Source organism: Lissotriton vulgaris, chromosome 2_1 (assembly GCF_964263255.1).
Source record: "Lissotriton vulgaris chromosome 2_1, aLisVul1.2, whole genome shotgun sequence".
Lineage (NCBI taxonomy): Eukaryota > Metazoa > Chordata > Amphibia > Caudata > Salamandridae > Lissotriton > Lissotriton vulgaris.
Window position 1 is genome coordinate 304,669,322 of NC_141687.1, and position 18,879 is coordinate 304,688,200.

At 43.0% G+C, this 18,879-nt stretch overlaps 1 protein-coding gene across 1 annotated transcript in view; it reads right to left on the reverse strand.

Moving 5' to 3' along the window:
- VPS53 (VPS53 subunit of GARP complex) overlaps positions 1-18,879 on the reverse strand; it is a 947,455-nt gene that overhangs the window by 588,707 nt on the left and 339,869 nt on the right. Inside the window, exon 7 of the mRNA XM_086954994.1 lies at positions 16,351-16,470. Coding sequence (XP_086811120.1) covers positions 16,351-16,470 — 120 coding nt within the window. The remainder of the gene's footprint in view (positions 1-16,350; positions 16,471-18,879) is intronic.

Below are 18,879 nucleotides of genomic sequence, written 5' to 3' on the forward strand. Positions count from 1 at the left end.
TTAAAAAAATAGTGCTCACAGACTGTAGACAACAGACCGTGTAACAAAACAAGTCCTCATGGGAGGTTACAAATGCATCAAAAACAAGAAGAGAGTAAGGGTTTCTCCACAAAGTGGAGGGAGGTACTCCTGGTCCCCTAGACCTAAATATGTATAAACAAAAGGGAGGAGTATCACCACCGGACCAAGCAGCGGTCCTAATGGAGATGGGGGAAAGAGTGAAGACACAAGGAAAATGTTACTTGGTTAGAAGACCCCTCACTCACCAACCTAGTTGGTGACATGCTTCATCATCAGGGTCCCACCCGGATAGCCGAATGCCATCTGGGTGTGCTGCGACACCTGAATTACAGTGGAGCGGGTAATTTTGTGAGTGTGGTGAAAAAAGTGATATTAAAAATTGGCGCAGTATACCTTCAAGTCAAGATATTGAAGTAGGTTAAATTGACCAACTATATCCATGTGTGAAGTGCTTGGGTCTACATGTTTCAACCTGTATTGGAGAATTCCAGGTTTTCGTCAGGACCAAAAAAAAGGGTAAAATAAAAAGGAACCTGGGCGGTATGCACAGGCTAAGCTGCACCCAATCCCTAGGTCCTCGGGCCCGGCTGTAACTAACAGTCAGGCCGGTAGACTTCCAAGGTCTGGAGTCCATGGAAAAAATGCTCGTAAACGAGTAGGCTGTACCTCATAGGAAAACGGGCTCAGGCTGGGGATTCCAGGTCTGTTGCGATCGGAATACGCAAAGGACGGTTCACCTAACCGCTGAGCCCAGGATCCTCGAAACAATGCATTTCCATTGAGTGCTGAAAGAAAAAGAAACAAGGCAACGCATGGAGCCACTGAATACACAGACACGTGTGTGAAGAGCTGTTTCAAATTTACAAGAAGAAGAAGATATGGAGCCTGTAAAAGTAAAAACGCGCATGGCACTCAAAAAATGAAACTGAATGCGCTGAAAAAAAGTGGTGCAAGGAAAGCGAGCACCGTTGCAGGAAAGCATGTCGTGCCTAGTAAGAGAAACTCATAAAAAATAGTGCTCACCGACTGTAGACAACAGACCGTGTAACAAAACAAGTCCTCATGGGAGGTTACAAATGCAGATAAGGCGGTACTAAGGAGGGACTACTAAGCCTATTCATGAATCAAAAGCAATGACTTCGAAAGGACAGTAACAGGAGCCAATTGAAAATATGGGCGAAAAATCCGCAGAGCTTCAAGTCCATACCTGAATACAGCATGCATCGCAGAGAGGCGCATGCGCTGCCCGGGCTCAACCTAAAAATGGGCAATTATTTTTCAGTTTTCAGTGGATTTTTATTGCTTTTCAAATACACATCAAGTGGCCTGCTCTATTCCTGTCCAGAGGTGCAGCAGCTTCACACAGGACCTGATGATATATGTGAATGTCCTTGTGTCCCCTCACGTCCTCCAACTTGTGTGACCACATTTTGTTAATTGAGTGCTGTTTAAAACTAATCGAGTGCCTAATCAATCAATCATAGCATTTGTATAGCGCACTATATACCTGTGAGGGTCTCAAGGCGCTAAGGGCTGGGGTGGGGGCGGGGGGATGGGGAAAGGGAAGCTGCTACTGTTCGAAGAGCCGGGTCTTGAGGAGTCTTCTGAAGGTCAGTAGGTCTTGGGTCTGCCATAGGCGGATGGGGAGGGTGTTCCATGTCTTGGCAGCGAGGTGGGAGAAGGATCTTCCGTCGGCGGTCACTCTTCAGATGCGGGGCACAGTGGCGACGGTGTGCTCGGTGGAGCGGAGCTGGCGGGTGGGGGTGTAGAGGCTGAGTTGGCTGTTGAGGTAAGCTGGTCCGGTGTTGTTGAGTGCATTGTGTGCGTGGGTGAGGAGCTTAAAGGTTATCCTCTTGTCGACAGAGAGCCAGTGCAGGTCTCATGTAGGGTGTGATGAGGTTGCGGCGAGGGATGTCGAGGATCAGGCGTTCCGGATGTGTTGGAGCCGTTGCAGGAGTTTGGCCGAGGCTCCTGCGTAGAGGGTGTTTCCGTACTCCAGTCTGCTGCTGACGAGGACCTGGGTGACCGTCCTTCTCGTTTCCGTGGGGATCCACTTGTAGATCCTGTGGAGCATGCAGAGGGTGTTTAAGCAGGAGGAAGAGACAGCGTTGACCTGCTTAGTCATGGAGAGGGTGGAGTCGAGGATGACCCCTAGGTTGCATGCGTGGTCGGTGAGTGTTGGAGCTGTTCCTAGTGCAGTCTGCCACCAGGAGTCGTCCCAGGCCGACAGGGTGGGTCCGAGGATGAGGACCTCCATCTTGTCAGAGTTTAGCTTCAGTCGGCTGTTCCTCATCCAATCAGCGACGGCCTTCATTCCTTCGTGGAGGTTGGTTTTGGCAGTGTGGGGGTCCTTGGTGAGGGAGAGAATCAGCTGGGTGTCATCGGCGTAAGAGATGATATTGAGGTCATGCAGTCGGGCGACGTGGGCGATTGGTGCCATGTAGATGTTAAACAGTGTTGGACTGAGGGACGATCCCTGGGGTACGCCAAAAATGATCTCGGTGGCTTCGGAGCATAAGGGGGGGGGGCTCTGTGTTCTGCCTGATAGGAAGGAGGTGGTCCACTCCAGGGCCTTCTCTTGGATTCCGGCATCGTGGAGGCGTGCTCGTAGTGTGCGGTGGCAGACCGTGTTGAAGGCGCCTGACAGGTCCAGGAGGATGAGGGCCACGGTTTCTCAGCTGTCTAGCAGGGTTCGGATGTCATCGGTGGCGGCAATGAGGGCAGTTCCGGTGCTGTGGTTGCTGCGGAACCCAGACTGGGCAGATCTAGGATGCTGTTCTCCTCGAGGAAGCTGGCCAGTTGTTTGTTGATGGCCTTCTCGATGACCTTTGCCGGGAACGGGAGCAGGGAGATGGGTCGGAAGTTCTTAAGGTCCTTGGGGTCGGCCTTGGGTTTTTTGAGTAAGGCGTTGATCTTGGCGTGATCCACCTCTCCGGAAAGGTCGCTGTCTCGAAGGAGATGTTGATCCGGAGTAAACGGTGTTCATGATCTTGATGGTATCGTTGTTGTTGATGTTGGTCCAAGAGAGCAGGCATTTGGTGCGGATGGTGGTTGTGGGGGCGGAGGACTCAGTGGTTGCCGGGGTGGTCGCGGCTCCAGCTTAACATTCAGCTGTTTATACATCTCAAAGCCACAATATAATACACAGAAAAGCTCTTCAGCAAAGGCCTAAAGGCCCACCTGTTTAATACGGAGTTCCTTTCTGTTCTCGATGGAAGCCCTACTGTTAAAACCAGGACGCACCCTCTGGAGTAGCTGCGTGCTCTACAAATGCCTTTGTAATGTACTGTATTGTACTCGAGAAGTAAGCGCTATTTTGCAGCACTCTCACAGACAGTCCGATGCCGAAGCCAGGGATGGCCTTTAGAGTAACAGAAGTGTTCAGTCTAAGGCAGGTTGTAGTCACTTTTTGTTTGTTGAAATGATCTGATTTCCCCATTAAGGAACAAGTCCTTTAGTGGAGCATGTCCCGTTCTTTCGGCATCCGAAGCTGATCAGATCTAGACACAATGAGAAGTCTACGTTCGCTCACAAACTGTTTCAGAAAGGAAAGGAGAGTAGTAAAATGGCAATTTCTTTTAACATTGTAAATTGTAGTAGACAATTAAGGGCGGTCATGTTTTCGGAGGTATATAATCTGTCACACCTTTAGGTCTTGGGTAGCCACAGCGCTTTTCCTAGAAGCCTTCCTGAGAGCATGTGATTAATGAAGCACTTTGCCTTTTCAGTCTTGGTGCACACCAACTCCAACACAAATTGCAGCAGCACTGCCTGGAACGAACATTTAATATCTGGTATTCTAGCACCTCTTTCTCAGAGCAAGAAAGGCCTGCATGAATGGGATACTGGCCTTCCTCTCTCGGATAAACCTGCTCTCGGTCTTGCCATTCCCGGTTGACAGGGATCTGGGAGTGCCTGAAATACATAAAAACCTTTGAGGAGGATTGTCATTTTGATAGACACTACACACAAACAAACCACATGACTAACAAGGTCTTCCATCTGCATGCATAAGTCAATTTTTATAGTATGTAAAGATCGTAATAGTTATCATCTACAGTACTGAATGTGTCCAGAGTAATAAAGATCACCTCGCCAGAGAAGTGTGACGCTCTCCATCTAAGTGCAAGCTCTTTTCCAATTATGTTCCCTTTTGAGATTTAATACTTATGCTTTACTCTAGTTGTTTAAAAAAACAAGTTGTCCCTACCCAGACAGATTGTCCATTAAAGGACACTGGAGTGCACCTGCTGTGCCAATGGCTCCAAAGTCTCCAATGAGATGGCGAAGGGCAAGGGCAGGATTCTGTCCCCATGCTTGAAAACCTTTTAAATGTGTAACCCATCAGATAAATGGCCACTACTCCATCTGCCTTCCTACTGGGTTGGATGTCACTGTCCCTGGTAGCCTTACCCCCCCCCCCAAATAAAAACACCACACATCCTGGAGCCTTTTCCAAACCTTGGATGAAAGCACAATACTCACAATGTTGGCTACTCTGAAACCCTCTAATCACTACAACGACCCCCTGCCATCGAACCTCTTCTCAGAAGTTAGAACCTCCAAGCATCACTTTGGCAAGGTGCTATTCATGATTGCCTAAAATCAGGTCAAGTTACCCCGATTCGAAAGAAACCATCTGCTGATCCATGGACCTTCATAACTTTCGCCCAATCTCTAACATCCCCACGTTGACAAAGCTCCTTGGAGAAATGTGTGCTTGCCCAACTCTATAACTCCATTGATCATTTCCAACTCCTGGACCAATGCCAATCTGGTTTCCGCCCGGGGCATAGTTCAGAATCTGCGCTATCTCACATTGTCCATGATGCGCTAAGAATGTTGGAACAAAAGAAATCTTGCCTACTGATTCGTCTCGACCTTTCGTCCGCATTTGATACTGTCAAAGATGATAACCTAATTGACCTCATGGAACACAGGATGGGGTTGTCTGGGCCTGGTTCTTCTCATTCCTTCATAACAGATCCCAAAGTTTCAAGTTGAACCAGTCCCTCTCTCATCCTTCGCAGTTCATGCTGGGAGTTCCACAGAGTCCAGCGCTCTCACCCATGCTCTTCAACCTGTTCATTGAGCCTCTGACTGAAATTCTGAAATCATCCAGAATTCACTATCACATGTAAGCAGATAATGCCCAATTATACCTGAAGATCGCCTCCCCTGAGAACATTTGGTCCCTCTACTCAGTCCTACTGGAAGCTCAAAGCTGGCTGAAACCTAAGCAGTTGAAATTAACTGCTTCAAAAACGGAATTCCTCCTAATCGCACCACACAAGCAATCTCCGGGCATGGAACAATGATTGAATCAGCTTACTGTTCTTAACTGTAAGCAGCACCTTGTCGATTCCGCTACCTCTCTGGAAATTATGCTAGACAAAAGTCTGAACATGCAAAAGTACATCAGTTCCCTCACCAAAGGAGCGAACTTCCAACTCAGCATCCTTAGGAAACTCAAATCTTATCTCCCTGTTCATGACCTAAAGGATGCAGTGCAAGCCTTAGTGATCTCAAAGCTGGACTATTGTAGTGCAACCCTCTGCGGCCTGCCTAGAGTGAAGACGGCCCCTCTTAGGGTTGCCCTCAACTCAGCTGCTAGACTCGGAAACGGCACTAAAAAATGCAACCATATTTCTCCAGACCTTTTGTCCCTGAACTGGCTTCCATATGAAGCTTGGATACAGTTAAAAATTGCATGCATGGCACACAAAGCCATTCACTTAAATACAGCGCTGTATCTCGCTCTGAAACTGGAGCTCTCATATGGCTCGAGAGCCTCCAGAGCACCAGCACCCTTTTGCTCAAAACACAAAAATTCAAGAAAAGAAAAACCTACAATGTAGCCTTTTGAGGTAGGGCACCGAGGATTTGGAACTCCTTCCTCCTCGAAGTCAGGGTGAATCCTTCCCCTGTCCTCTTCAAAAAGGAAGTCAAAGTGCTCTTGATGGAAGAAATTTCTTCCTCAGACTGGATATTCCATTGGATATTGAGGTCACAGTCGCAGATTTGTGGTCCAGCTGCCAGGGTCACAAGAATGCCTGGCTTTACAAGACTATGAATTTTTTGCTTTGTTAATTAAGTTTTGATTACTTGTATCCATCTTGATGCATAAACTGTAAAGCACTCAGATACCCTAAGGTGGTCATGTTCGCGCTTAGAATACTTTCTAAATAAATAAATTAGGGAACAATCATTACCCAGTGGATAATGTGGGTGCAGTTTAGTTAGACCTTTAGTATGCACTATGCCTTTGTATCTTCAAGACACGAAAGCTACTTTGAAAAATCTAGAGAATCTGCCTTTTGACATCACCACAGACTACCTAGTTTGTGGAATCTCACTACATCTGTATTCAAAAGGAATAGACATTGTACAATCACTGCTGCTTAATAAATCTCATGATTACATTGCAGCAGTGTCCTTCATTATGGAATGTGCCAAACTGGCTATGAAGGAGAATTTTTTCCACTTTGAAGAAAGGCTATATCTATAGGTATCCGGAACGTCAAGGGGCAGTACATTTGCCCCAAGTCTGTCGAATCTCTATATGCACACTTTTGAGACCACCAACAATTATTCAGATGAAAATCCATTTTGTCTCCATATTAAATTATGGAAACAATATATTGATGGCATACTGGTTATTTGGAGAGACGAAGTCAATACCATCTTAGAATTCAAGTTTTGGCTCTACTTCAGAAATCGATTTGTGAATATAGCAAGAATAAGTTAACTTTCCTGGACCTCCTGATATGTCCTGTGGACAGAATCTTAGATATGAAATTGTATAGAAAACCTATGAAGCGTGAAGCTCTACTGTCTTATAAAAGTTTCCACCCAAAAGCCTTAACAGACAATCTGCCTGCTGGACAGTTTCTTCGTAACAAGCGCAATTGCTCGCAAGTGTCTAGATTCAAGGAAAATGCACATGGCCTGCCCTCTCAATCGGTACAAAGGGATTATCCCGAGCGGTTGCTGAGATTAGCAGCAAAACAAGCTACGAATAACAAGTGTGCTGCTTTATTAGAAACTAGGCCAAAAACCATCACAGACATACCAATATGTGTTAGTACATTTTGCAGTCTTTCTACAACTACCAAACAAGTGATACGTATTAACTGGCATATACTTTGATATTTCAACAACCCCTGATTGAAGCTAAACACAGTCAGAACTTGGGAGACAAGGTAGTACACACAAGACCTTTATACTCATGAGCATCTAATCAGGAGCTTCTCAGGTTTTTCCGCTATACACAGCATAATACACACCTTGACCTAGGACTGAATAGTCCTTGGGAGTTTCGATAACAAATCAACTGTAATAGCGATAAACGTATTAATATGATTGAATGCTCCTGTGCCCGCCATTATGTAGGCATAACAACTAGGATGATCATCGTATGCATTATGGAACCCCACACCACCATTTGATGCAAATCTAGTTTGACAAAAATGCCAGCACACTACCTACAGACTGGGCACACAGTGGATAATCTATGTAGGACTACAATGGATAAAACCACAATACCTGCTAATGTCCAGGATGTGACACACTTTTTATTTGTAGAAGAGCAATGCTGGGTGTTTAGACAGAGGAGACATGCTTGTGATCTTAATGAAGACATCCCTTGGACCACCATGGACTACTGGGCTACCAATTTTTGCTGTTACATTTTTGTCATAAACATGAAGATATTTTCCATATTAGGATAGTTATTAGGATAGTTATGCTTGAGACCCGACAGTTTTCTGTATATTACAATTGTGGTTTTTGAACTTTAATATAAGACTTTTGGACATATATTTTATTGCCACTTGCAGATCTGGACGGATGTATTCATTCTTGTGGTCTGATATATCTTCTGGCCTACAGTTCTCAACTGTTTCCTTAGGTATCATTAGATAATATTGCCCTGTATTGTGGGCTAATATTTGAACACATATTCTTTTTTGTACGAATTGCTTTTGTATTTTTGAAAGACTACCCAGTTGTGCAAGCACTGATGAAAGGAAGAACTTTGACAAGTGGACTTTCTTATTGCACTCACTATGATAAAGAGTGGTTCTCGGCTTTATGCCATGGCACGTTTGATTGACAAGCATGCTCCCAGGCCATCTTGACTGCCATTAAATAAGATAATTGCTTAGGGCCGCTCTGTCCTCGAACCCGGCATGCTATAGCCACGCTTACTATGATAGCGGATGAGTGATAGAACTGCCTATTTTCTGCAGATTTTCTATTGTAAATTTTGACTAACAAGCGTTCTGGCACTTAGCTCTGTTGGTTGAATTACTGATCATTGAGGGTTTATCATAAGAAATGGACCATATTGTGCCACATAATTGGTAAAGGCACCAGGTACATTACCACAAAGTTACATGTAAAAAATGAAAGAAGTTGTTTTTAGGTTTCACGCCTAGCGTTGCAGTGAGCAGCACTGTTGCGAAGTGCGAAACATTTAGTAGGTAAAAAGGGGGTTTCAGAAGTGACCTAGGAATAGCACAAGCGTGTGCTTTTCCTTTTATAGCATGCTATTGGGCTTGTTTTTTACCAAGAGAGCACGCAATAGAACAAAGGCGGGCGCATTGCTCTACCCATGGCCTATTGGTGTCTATTACGCGCACCGGCCGTCAAGTGGTTTCAAATATCGTGCCCAGACACGAGCGTAGTAATTAAAACCACAGGGCTCGCAGTGGCGCGTGCCCGCACAGCACTCGCAGGCTTGTTTTTTTTTTTTGGATCCATTTCTCAGGGAAGCAACTAAATGAAAGAAGCCTCGTTTTGTTTGGCGTCACTTTCACACCTCCCAGGATAGCGATATTTATAAAACAAAGTCTACGTATTTGTATGTGGTTGGCAGACGGTGAAATAGTTAAGCTTCACAGCACATACATTGTCACCCATGGAGGTTGCTTTGGTCAGCCCCATGGAGGTTGCTTTGGTCAGTGCCTCACTTCCTTCCAGAATCACCTGTAGCAGATCCCCAGACTGTGTCCGATTCTTCGGAAGGCAGATCTGCTCTTTAAGTAAAGTCAACAGCAAGGGCTTTTCAAAATCTGCAGGAAGACAACAGAAACCGCAACAGGCACCACGTTTCAGTGTTTTCAAGACCTGTTCTAAGTGAACGAGAGTAGCCTTGATGACAGCAATGGGACTAGTGCTGAAGACAATTAAAATAGCCCTGAGGATACCAATGGGACTAGTGCTCCTGACAACAATAAGAACGGAATTGATGATAACAATGGGACTAGTGCCAATGCCAACAATGAGAATAGCACTGATGATAACAATGGGACTAGTGCCGATGCCAACAATGAGAATAGCACTGATGAAAACAATGGGACTAGTGCCGAAGCCAACAATGAGAATAGTACTGATGATAACAATGGGACTAGTGCCGATGCCAAAAATGAGAATAGCACTGATAACCATGGGACTAGTGCCCATGCCAACAATGAGAATAGCGCTGATGATACCAATGGGACTAGTGCCCATGCCAACAATGAGAATAGCGCTGATGATACCAATGGGACTAGTGCTGATGCCAACAATGAGAATAGACCTGATGATAACAATGGGACTAGTGCCGATGCTTACAATGAGAATCGCTCTGATGATAATAATAAAGGACTAGCGCTCCTGACAACAATGAGAATAGCACAGATGATAACAATAGGACTAGTGCAGATGCCAACAATGAGAATAGCACTGATGATAACAAAGGTACTAGTGCCCATGCAAAAAATTAGAATAGCACTGATAACCATTGGACTAGTGCCCATGCCAACAATGGGGATAGCATAGATGATAACAATGGGACTAGTGCCCATGCCAAAAATGAGAATAGCACTGATAACCATGGGACTAGTGCCCATGCCAACAATGAGAATAGTGCTGATGATACCAATGGGACTAGTGCCAAGGCCAACAATGAGAATAGCGCTGATGATACCAATGGGACTAGTGCCAAGGCCAACAATGAGAATAGCGCTGATGATACCAATGGGACTAGTGCTGATGTCAACAATGAGAATAGACCTGATGATAACAATGGGACTAGTGCCGATGCTAACAATGAGAATAGCTCTGATGATAATAAAGGGCTAGCGCTCCTGACAACAATGAAAATAGCACAGATGATAACAATGGGACTAGTGCAGATGCCAACTATGAGAATAGCACTGATGATAACAATGAGACTAGTGCAGATGCCAACAATGAGAATAGCACTGATAACAATGGAACTAGTGCCCATGACAACAATGAGAATAGCGCTGATAATACCAATGGCACTAGTGCTGATGGCAACAATGAGAATAGCACTGATGATAACAATGGGGCTAGTGCCGATGCAAACAATGAGAATAGCACTGATAACCATGGGACTAGTGACCATGACAACAATGAGAATAGCGCTGACTATACCAGTGGGACTAGTGCTGATGCCAACAATGGGAAAAACACTGATGATAACAACGGGACTAATGCAGATGCCAACAATGAGAATAGCACTGATGATAACAATGGGACTAGTGACGATGCCAACAATGAGAATAGTACTGATGATAACAATGGGACTAGTGCCGGTGCCAACAATAAGAATAGCACTGATGATAACAATGGGACTAGTGCCCATGCCAACAATGAGAATAGAACTGATAACCATGGGACTAGTGCCCATGACACCAATGAAAACAGCGCTGATGATACCAATGGGACTAGTGCTCCTGACAACAATGAGGATAGCGCTGATGATCACAATGGGACTTGTGTCGATGCCAACAATGAGAATAGCACTGATGATAACAAAGGGACTATTGCTCATGACAGGAACGAGAATAGCACTGATAACCATGGGACTAGTGCCCATGGCAACAATGAGAATAGCTCTGATGATACCAATGGGACTTGTGCCGATGCCAACAATGAGAATAGCACTTATGATACCAATGGGACTAGTGCCCATGACAACAATGAGAATAGCGCTGATGATACCAATGGGACTAGTGAGGATGCGAACAATGAAAATAGCACTGTTGAAAAATGTGGAACTAGTGTTAATGCAAACAATGAGAATAGCACTGATGATAATAATAGGACTAGTGCCAATACCAACAATGAGAATAGAACTGAGGATAACAATGGGACTAGTGCCCATGACAACAATGAGAATAGCACTTATAACCATGGGACTAGTACCCATGACAACAATGAGCATAGCGCTGATGATACCAATTGGACTAGTGCTCCTGACAACAATGAGAATAGCACTGATGATAACAATGGGACTGGTACTGATGCCAACAATGAGAATAGCACTGATGATAACAATGGGACTAGTGCCGATGCCAACAATGAGAATAGAACTGAGGATAACAATGGGACTGGTGCCCATGACAACAATGAGAATAGCACTTATAACCATGGGACTAATACCCATGACAACAATGAGCATAGCGCTGATGATACCAATTGGACTAGTGCTCCTGACAACAATGAGAATAACACTGATGATAACAATGGGACTAGTGCCGATGCCAACAATAAGAATAGCACTGATGATAACAATGGGTCTAGTGCCGATGCCAACAGTGAGAATAGCGTTGATGATACCAATGGGACTATTGCCCATGATAACAATGAAAATAGCTCTGATGATAAGAATGGGACTAGTGCTCATGACAACAATGAGAATAGCACTGATAACAATGACTATAACTCTGATAGTAACAGTGGGACTAGTGCTAGCGAGAACAGTGAGAATAGCGCTGATGACAACAATGAGACTAGTGTTGATGACAACACTAATGACAGCAACGAAAATAGCGCTGATGATAACAATGAGATTAGTGCTGATGACAACGAGACTAGTGCCGATGACAACAATAAGAATAGTGCTGATGATAACAGGACTGGTCAGGATGGCAAAACTGTATGATTAAGAGACTGTTACTCAGGATCCTAACTGTTCATTCATAGGAGACACTGTCCTAGACTCACATGCCTCTCATCAGTGTGCACACTGGTCTTTAACCATATTCCTCCAACAGATTCTAGCACATTATTACAGGTTAATATGTTCCTTGTGGGGCCTCCTGACTCCTGCCATTGGGATTTAAGCTCTGTCACTATGTTGATTATAATTCCAGTGCTGGAGCATTGTGCTGTTCGTAACACGAAGCCATCGTGCTTTACCTGCACTTGTTTGTTTTTGTGAGTAACGTTAAAAGAGCCAGTATGCGCTGTAGAAAGGGCTTTTCGGTAACAAGAATTTGCAATGCAATAGGTTTCGCATTAACGCAAGTCTGACCTATTGGCATTGTAAATGACAATGGCTTTTATTTATGTTTCAAAAACTAAAACATAAATAAAAGGCAATGTCATTTTCAATAAAAATAGCTCAAACTCTAGCAAATGCAAGACCTATTGCATTGCAAATGCTTGTTTTCATTGGCGATCCCTTTGTTTCATATTAGGCTGACGACTAACTGTCTTGTGGGTAATTTAGTCTTTTGATCACTATCACATATTTGATTTCATTGAGTCCATAAGTATTTGAAACTGATAATATAGATTTCTTGTTTAGCGCATGTTTTCTAGCTTGAGCCCTGAGTTGCTTCCTAGGCTCAACATCTAGAGGAAACAAAGCTCAACCATTGCAGGTGAGGTTTGACTTTAGGAATGTAGTTATCCATGGTTTCATATATTGGTGACCATGCACAAGTGAGAAGCATGCTTTTCACTATGTTTGTGGGGTGCACTGCCCAGAGGTGTACATTGTTTAGGTACATGTTTTTGGCTTGCTATTGAGTTTGGCTGACTGCATGATGTTCTGACCAATTATTGTTTTTTCTACAAGTATCTGAGAGGTGGATTTCCTTTACTCTTTGGTGACCACCGTTTGTATCAATATATTCTATTACCTTAAACACCATTGCATATATATACATATATGTATATACACACACACACACACACACACATATGTATATATATGTATATATATATATATACATATATACACATATATACACATATATATATACACACACACACACACACACACACGCACACACACACACATATATATATATCTCTCTCTCCCTGGCTATGTCTTCTGGGTCAACATGTTTCTGCCCTAAAGGCATGTAGGGGCATTCATCAGGACAAATCAATCACTATGAGGTGCAAATGTGCAATATATATATTTTCCCCTGCATCACTCTACTTGTTTTCAATCCTGCCCCCAACAGTTAAGAATAAAGGTTAAAGTCTGATTAGGTGTCAGTTTTAAATTCACTTTATTTCACACTTTTACACTCTGCTTATCTCACCCACACATTCCTATTACAGAGGGATAAGACAATAAACCTCAAAGATCTCCTCCTATTTTATGAGTTGTAGACCAAGCCACAACTATTGCTGTGGTGTGAGGCAAAACTGTGTGATGAAGCATGCCACCTTATAGTGGGTGAGGGTTTTCGATCTTGAAAAATATTATTTTTCTTATTTGTCAGAAACACGGACTGTCAGCTGTACTCTAATAGTTGAATCTACATTTTCAGACCTGGGTATATTGTTGTGTGTTTATTACTTAGCATATGTTGTACGTTGATTAGATTGTGTACACAAAACAAATTTATGTAGCATGACCTTTAGAAAGGTCTAGTCAAATGCCTTTCAGCATTCAAGGACAAAAGCAAACCTTCTCTTTTACACAGTATTGTAGCATCTATCAAATGCAGAATCTTCTTTGAGTACTTTCCAGTCTGTTGATGTCTAGCCCAGCCCCAAGTCCAGCTGCGAAAGGAGGAGGGTGATGTGTGAGGCTTGCAACTCCACCATGTAAAAAATCCTAGCTGCAGAAACGTAAATTAAAATACATCCTGGCCTTGGTGAGAGAGGAATCTCCTTCATGGAGAGCTATACCACCTTGTGGTGAATGCCAGAGATCTCTGGAAGCTACAAAGCCAATCCACCTGCTCTCGACAAAAGACATCACCATTCGGTCATGGAACGAGAGGACTATCTACGGGACAGGCAAGACAGCCCAAGTGGCAGCAAAGATGAAAAAAATACATCCTTGTCCTGCTAGGCATCAGCGAGACCAGATGGACACAGTCTGGACAGAAAAGACTGGCTCAAGGAGGAATGCTGCTGTATTCTGGACATGAGGAAGAAAACACTAAGGATCTAACACTGATGTTAAAGTCAGCAGCCAACTAGGCTCTGATTGAAAGGAAAGACCACGGTCCCAGAATCATCACAGCAACCTTCCGCACAAAGAAAAAGAGGATCAAAAAGAATATTATCCAGGGATATGCACTTACAAATGACAGCAAAGAGGAAAAATAACAGTTTTACATCAGTCTCCAGTCCATTCGGGAGAAATACTTTGAGAGAAACAACAACAGTCTTGGCATTGAGGGGGACCTCAATGCCAAGACTAGAAGCAACAACACTCGGTACAAAGAAGTCCTGGGCAACCATGGCCTTGGTGACATGAACGAGGATAGTTAAAGGTTTGCAGATCTCTGTGTCCTGAACAGTTTGGTGGTATTTCCACACAAAAGAATACACAAGGCAACATGGGTATCACCAGACCATGTAACAGAGAACCAGATCGACCATGTCTGCATTGTCAAGAATTTCAGGAGGACCTTGCTGGTTGTGAGAGGAATGGATGTGAGAGGAGAAGTCGTTACGTCACATAGTCAACATTTTGTGGCCAGGCTAAAGCTGAAAAAAGCATGCATGGAACTGACAAACTAACGCCAGCAATAAAACACCACCTTCCTCAAACATGCACAGAATAGGAGTGAATACTCAGTCACCTTCAGTAACAAGTTTCAAGTCCTGCAAGAACCAGAGGACAACAGACACCCAGTAGAAAGTCGGTGGGAGAAGATCAAAGCGACAGTGACATCAACTTTTCTAGAGGTACTGGGTCCCAAGAAACATCAGCATAAAGAATGCATCGTCACTAAGACTCTGCAAAATCCAAAAGAGAAAAGAAAACAACACCATCTGAACATGAGCAGAAAAAGCGAAAGCTCAAGGCAAATACACCAAAATCAACAAGGACGTAAAGAGAAGCTTCTCTCTTTTAAATTGGAGCCCATATTGCTTGTAATGCACCAGAAGTTCACCCTGCATAATTAATGTTCTTTGCAATAGCCCTATAGTGTAAGTAAGAGGCATATCATTGGTGCTCAACATTGATATGGGATATGTTTATCAAAAATGCCAGTAAAGATGGCTTAAAAACAAAAAAGAACAGGATGCTTGAGTTAGTTAAGGTTACAAGCCATGGCCTGATTGTGCACTGGGAAACGTTATGTCCAGTGCCATAGGCCTGATCTGCTTATTATGAAAAGTTATGACAAAGTAGTAAGCTTGGCTTATTTTTTGTGAAAAGTATTTTCCAAAGCTGGTAGGCCCTTAACAATAGGTTGATACCACCTTGAAGAGACCTGTGTTGTTTATGGTGGCAACCAAAGGTAAAGTCTATAGGCTTTGTCAGTTCATTGGTAAAGGTAATGCCAGATTCCATAGGTTTGATGGTGAAACTTAACTATTGTGAAAAGCAAACTCTATATTAAAGCCGAGCAATAAGTATTTTGTTACATGTAATCTCACAGATTCCCATATTAGGCAAGGATTTCGAAACTGGCTTGCCATTCACACAGACCCTTGGGTGTTAACACTGAGGATTCTTTTACACTCTGTTGAGTGGGATTCTATTTTGTTTTGGTGTATTTTTCTACATATTTATAATTTTATAATTGTATGCATGATGGTTGCCAGTTTATAAGCGCTTAAATAGGTGAATGTTGGGTAAGATGTCAGGCAAATGGTAAAGGCTTTTTCAGTTCATTGGGAGAAGTCATGCCACATTTCAGAGGTTTGATCTATTTATTATGAAATGTTATAGCAATGCTAGTAGGCCTGACCTACTTAGTGTGAAAGGTAATTGCTAAAGCTGGCATGCATTCTTTCTTATGCTGACTACCAGCAGGTACATGCCCCCTTAGGTCAAGTCTGCAGATATAACTCCAGACTTTGAGGGACACTTCCCTCTCCACAAAAATACTCGTTTTTCAGATATTCAAGAAAGGAAGGGACAGCAAATGTAGCCCACTGGGTTGTAGAATTCAGTCATCTCTTGATCCACAACAAGCTGCCAGGCAACCACTACACTGTTCTGGATAAGATGTGCAATGTTGCCATGGAGGTCAAAGGTGCAGACTACCTCATGCCAAACCAGTCAATTCCAGCGCCTTATGTGCTATTGACAGAGGCTTTATTTACCTCTCAGACAGTTGTCTGATTTGAGGGATACCCATGTACTTCTGAAAGTGTTCCAGCACATTCACTACGCCTTGAAGGAGGTTGGCCACTTCTCCGTACTGCCGCCTCCTCGTCATTGCTCTGTAGATGAAAAGGAAAAAAAAAGTTTGGGTAAATCAGACCATCTTTTACTTTTCAGACCAGTATTGGCAATTTTTTTACCGACTAATACAGGAGAGGTAAAAAAAATCTTCGAGCTAACAAGTTGGAATTCTACCCCGGGCGAGATACTGCTACTTCCACATCAGATTCTCAACTTTTCAGTAATACACAAAAATTTAGAGAAAAACAATACAAACGTAAATTTCTTTGAGTAAACCAATTTATGGAATTTACAAATGGATTTTTTTCAACTGTTGAAAAATTAGGCACACGTAAATAAAATACAGTTACGCTTAAACAAACGTTGTCTCCCCTTACCCACATAATCCTACTTTCAATCAGAGCACGTACGTGTATAATTCTAGGAAGGGGAATTATCTGCAAGAGATATGGGAGTACTACCCGAAAAAGTGTTCATCTACTTCTACAGAGCTGCCCACCCAGAATCGACCACAATCCTGTTCTAACCACAAACTTATGATTGCATCAAATCTTCCATACATGTAGACTTTTCACATGAGGACTTTAAGCATCTAACCTAAACAATACTGTGCAAACGTATACCAGGGATATTTGATGTCAGCCACAAGGCTGCATTTTGTATGCATACATCAAGGTGTAGTTTAGGCATGAGAGATCGCTCTTATACGACTATAGGTGTCACGTGAAATAAAAAACGAATTCTTGCAAGTAAAACATCACAAAGGATTTTTTTTTAATTTTTTGCTTTAAAATGTTTCTGTACGAATTTAAGAGATCATGGATTTTTCAACATTGCGTACATTGGGCATTAAAATCAGCACCCACGGTCACTGTACTACCTAGTAAGATTAATTCTAGGTCTCGGCTTTAGTACTGCATGAAAGACATGATGCTATGTGGAGTGCTTAGAAACTGTTGTTTAAAGGTGTTAATTGAAGGACTAAGCATAGTGAAGCTGGCAAAGTCACATTCTACTTTGAGGATAGTCCCTTCAAAGCATTCTCCTCATGTCCTAGATGCTAATATTGGTTAGTTATTGGACATATACTCAATCTTGCATGAAGATAGGCTGAGAAAAACTAAGACTCTCTCCTGAATAAGGCACAGACATTATTAGGGTGTGCAAAATTGCCTCTGGAACTCCCTTCCCCCAGTTATACGAAAGGAGGAAAACTGTGCCAGCTTTAAGAAAAGCGTTAAAACCTGGCTTTTCAATAAATAATTTGGTCTCTGTCCGTCTTGCTTTCTGTGCTGTTTGGTTCTTAGTCCTGGCGCCGGGAAACCCTTTGTGGGTATCTGCGCGCATTACAAATGTAAAAAATAAATAAATAAATAAAATTGCACATTATTAATGGAATTCTATAAACATTTCACTTTTGGAGTAAAATGTGGGTTGCATGTATCTTATCAAATAGACAAAATCGACCTGATCGGAATCAGAAATATTTAACAGAATAAGAAACCCTATCCCTACTCCGGGAATATGAGCCTACTGACAGCAGTAGAGGGGAGGAACTCAAAACAGTCCCGATAGATGCCAACCAATATCCAGACTGAATGAGAGGAAACCCAATCTCAACAACCTACAACAAGTCCAGCTAATCACCGACTCGCAAAATCTGAACCCAAGTAGAACAGAGAAAACACTGAAATGCCTACTGCTCAACTGTCGTTCGGCAGCTAAACATGCTTCTGACATGGCCGATATCATCATTAACCAGGAAATAGACATAACAATCCTTACTGAAACATGGCCATCAGAATCCTCGTCCCCAGTCATGGATCTTCTGGTGCCCCCTCATTATAATATTGTGAGACTTGATAGGCAAAAAAAGACAGGGGGCGGTATAGCCTGCATTCACCGATCGGACTTAGAAGTTGGCCAAATACAATCCGACCCTCTAGAATCATGCGAATACCTAGGTCTCAATATAAGATCCGCTAACAATCAAAGATGCAACCTGCATGCCCTTTATCACCCACCAGGTAATAATATATCCTTCATAGACCAGTTAATGGAGATCATCACGGCTAACGCTAACACTGACGCTAATAACATATTTTTAGGGGATTTTAATCTACACTGGAACGACAACAACGACAAACAGGTCAACGCTCCTAAAGACTTTTTATCTGAACTAAACCTTCCCAAGCATGCACACAACCAACACACTCAAAAGGAGCCACGTTGGACTGGATAATTAAAAAAAATTATAATACCTCAGTCCTCTCAATAGAACCGTGCGACTGGTCAGATAGCCATGCCATAACCTTCCTGATACCCACATGGAAGAAGATAAAGACCACACAACCTATTAAAATCAAAAGATGGATGCGAGATACCAGAGACTCAAATATGGAACTACTAATTGAAAGCTGCAAGAAAGACCTGAATCTACCTTACAA